This window comes from Magnolia sinica, chromosome 17 (genome assembly GCF_029962835.1).
Source record: "Magnolia sinica isolate HGM2019 chromosome 17, MsV1, whole genome shotgun sequence".
Lineage (NCBI taxonomy): Eukaryota > Viridiplantae > Streptophyta > Magnoliopsida > Magnoliales > Magnoliaceae > Magnolia > Magnolia sinica.
In genome coordinates, this window is record NC_080589.1 from 26089634 (window position 1) to 26091344 (window position 1711).

At 41.7% G+C, this 1711-nt stretch overlaps 1 protein-coding gene across 1 annotated transcript; it reads left to right on the forward strand.

Moving 5' to 3' along the window:
• The first annotated feature begins 326 nt into the window (after positions 1-326).
• On the forward strand, positions 327-1415 carry LOC131230470 (uncharacterized). The gene is made up of 2 exons (XM_058226392.1): positions 327-380; positions 1104-1415. Exons 1-2 carry the CDS (start codon positions 327-329, stop codon positions 1413-1415), a joined length of 366 nt encoding a protein of 121 aa, XP_058082375.1.
• Positions 1416-1711: the final 296 nt, after the last annotated feature.

Here is a 1711-nt window from a genome sequence, read left to right on the forward strand (position 1 = left end):
GAAGTTATTGGATAACTAAGTAAAATTGACTTAGCAACACATAAAATTGACACGTGAAATTGACCACAAACTTCTAGGTAATTTGTTAAGAATTTAAATGTCCTTACCTCGTGTTGCCGCCATATCAGTAAAATCCTATTCAAGAAGAATAATAAGAGTACGTTGACGTGAAACACGTTCTTCCGAAAAAAGTTTTCAAGATTTCACATTTATTAATGCATCCACGTCCTCTCAGAAAAAGAAAACGGTTAGCCTTGAGTAGAATGGATGATGGAAGATGTAATGTGCTAGTCGGATGGTGATTCAATGGAGATTTCATGAAGAAAATGGGTGAAAATAAGAATAGGGATGGCAGGGAGAGGCCGGACGTGTATTTGCGTGTAAGGGAGTACATGTAGTGAAATTTTTAGAGCAGGGGTATTTTCATCATGTGCAGAGGCGTCCTTACATCATAGACTTATTCTTGGAAGCTTAAAAAGAAGTGGTCTTAAAAAGGTTGGTGGACCATATATGGGTGGTACAGTTGAAAATTTCTCATTTCTCATGGTGTGGGCCGCTTGAGCTTTGGATCTGCTTCATTTTTGCGCTCATAGTGGAAATCTTACATACATTAGGGAGGTCGACCCACAAATTTAAGTTAGTCTTTGGATCGACTTTCCAGACGAAAATACTCACAAAAATCAAACATGTGTAGGTAGTAATAATGCCAGTAGAATTGTGTCATAATAGAGGAGAGGTGAGTTTTGTCACACATGCTGATGTGACCCATATGTCCAAGATACAAATTATTGGTTGGGGTAGAAATTAACATGCCTCAAACCATGGGCAAAACTTAAATAGACCGGCCCTAATTTGAGAGCAATACATTGACCTAGCCAGCACCGTGTGCATGGCTTGCATCTTGATGCACCTGTCGTGACCAGCGACGTGGATTTCCTTCTAAAGACTTTGGCAGGAAGTTCCTGGGCAAGGATGCTGAGTGGGGTCCACCGCAATGTTTGTTAGAAATCCATTCCATCCATCTATTTTTAGAGATCATTTTAGGACATGCATCCAAAAGTGAGGTGGATATAAAACTCAAGTGAGTCACATGAAATGGAAAGGGAGAAGAAGGGGGAGATAAAGAGAGTGTTGATGAGGGAAAGGGAGAAGAAGGGGGAGAGGAAGATAGTGGCAATGAGGGAGAGGGAGAGGGAGCGAAATTGCAACTGACTGTGGAGTCGAGGGAGGATAGGGAGGAGCTGGAGGCAGAGAGGATTCGGTTGGAGAGAGATAGGGAAGAGTTGAAGCGTCAGGAATGCACGCTAAAAGAGAGAAGAATCGATAGAGAGGGAGAGAGAAGTAGTACGCAAGGAGGTGGAACTAATGCTAAAAGTGATGGAAGCCTTGAGGTTACAGAAGAAAGAGTTGAATGAGAGGGCAGTTTTAAAGATGGAGAGGCAAATGTTATTAAGGGAGAAGGAAGAACTGACGATAAAAAATGAGGTATTGAAGAAGGGAAAGAAGAGTTGGAGGAGGGTAAGATGGAGTTGAAGAAGCAGATGGAGGCGTTTCTTTTAGAGAAGATGAAGTTTTGGAAGGAGGAGTTAGAGAAAGAGAAGGAAGAGTTTGAGAAGGAGGATGAGGAATTGTAATGTAGGGATCAGGGGAACAGAGAGATAGATGTTTAACACTCGGATGCCTTTGACATTGATATGTGTGAGAAATCAGT

What these genes read in the sequence shown, in the direction of transcription:
- LOC131230470 (XM_058226392.1), top strand. Translation starts at nt 327, where the DNA reads ATGGGTGAAAATAAGAATAGGGATGGCAGGGAGAGGCCGGACGTGTAT. An exon ending in GGCCGGACGTGTATTTGCGT is followed by an intron (nt 381 to 1,103) that starts GTAAGGGAGTAC and finishes TGAAATGGAAAG; the next exon opens with GGAGAAGAAGGGGGAGATAA.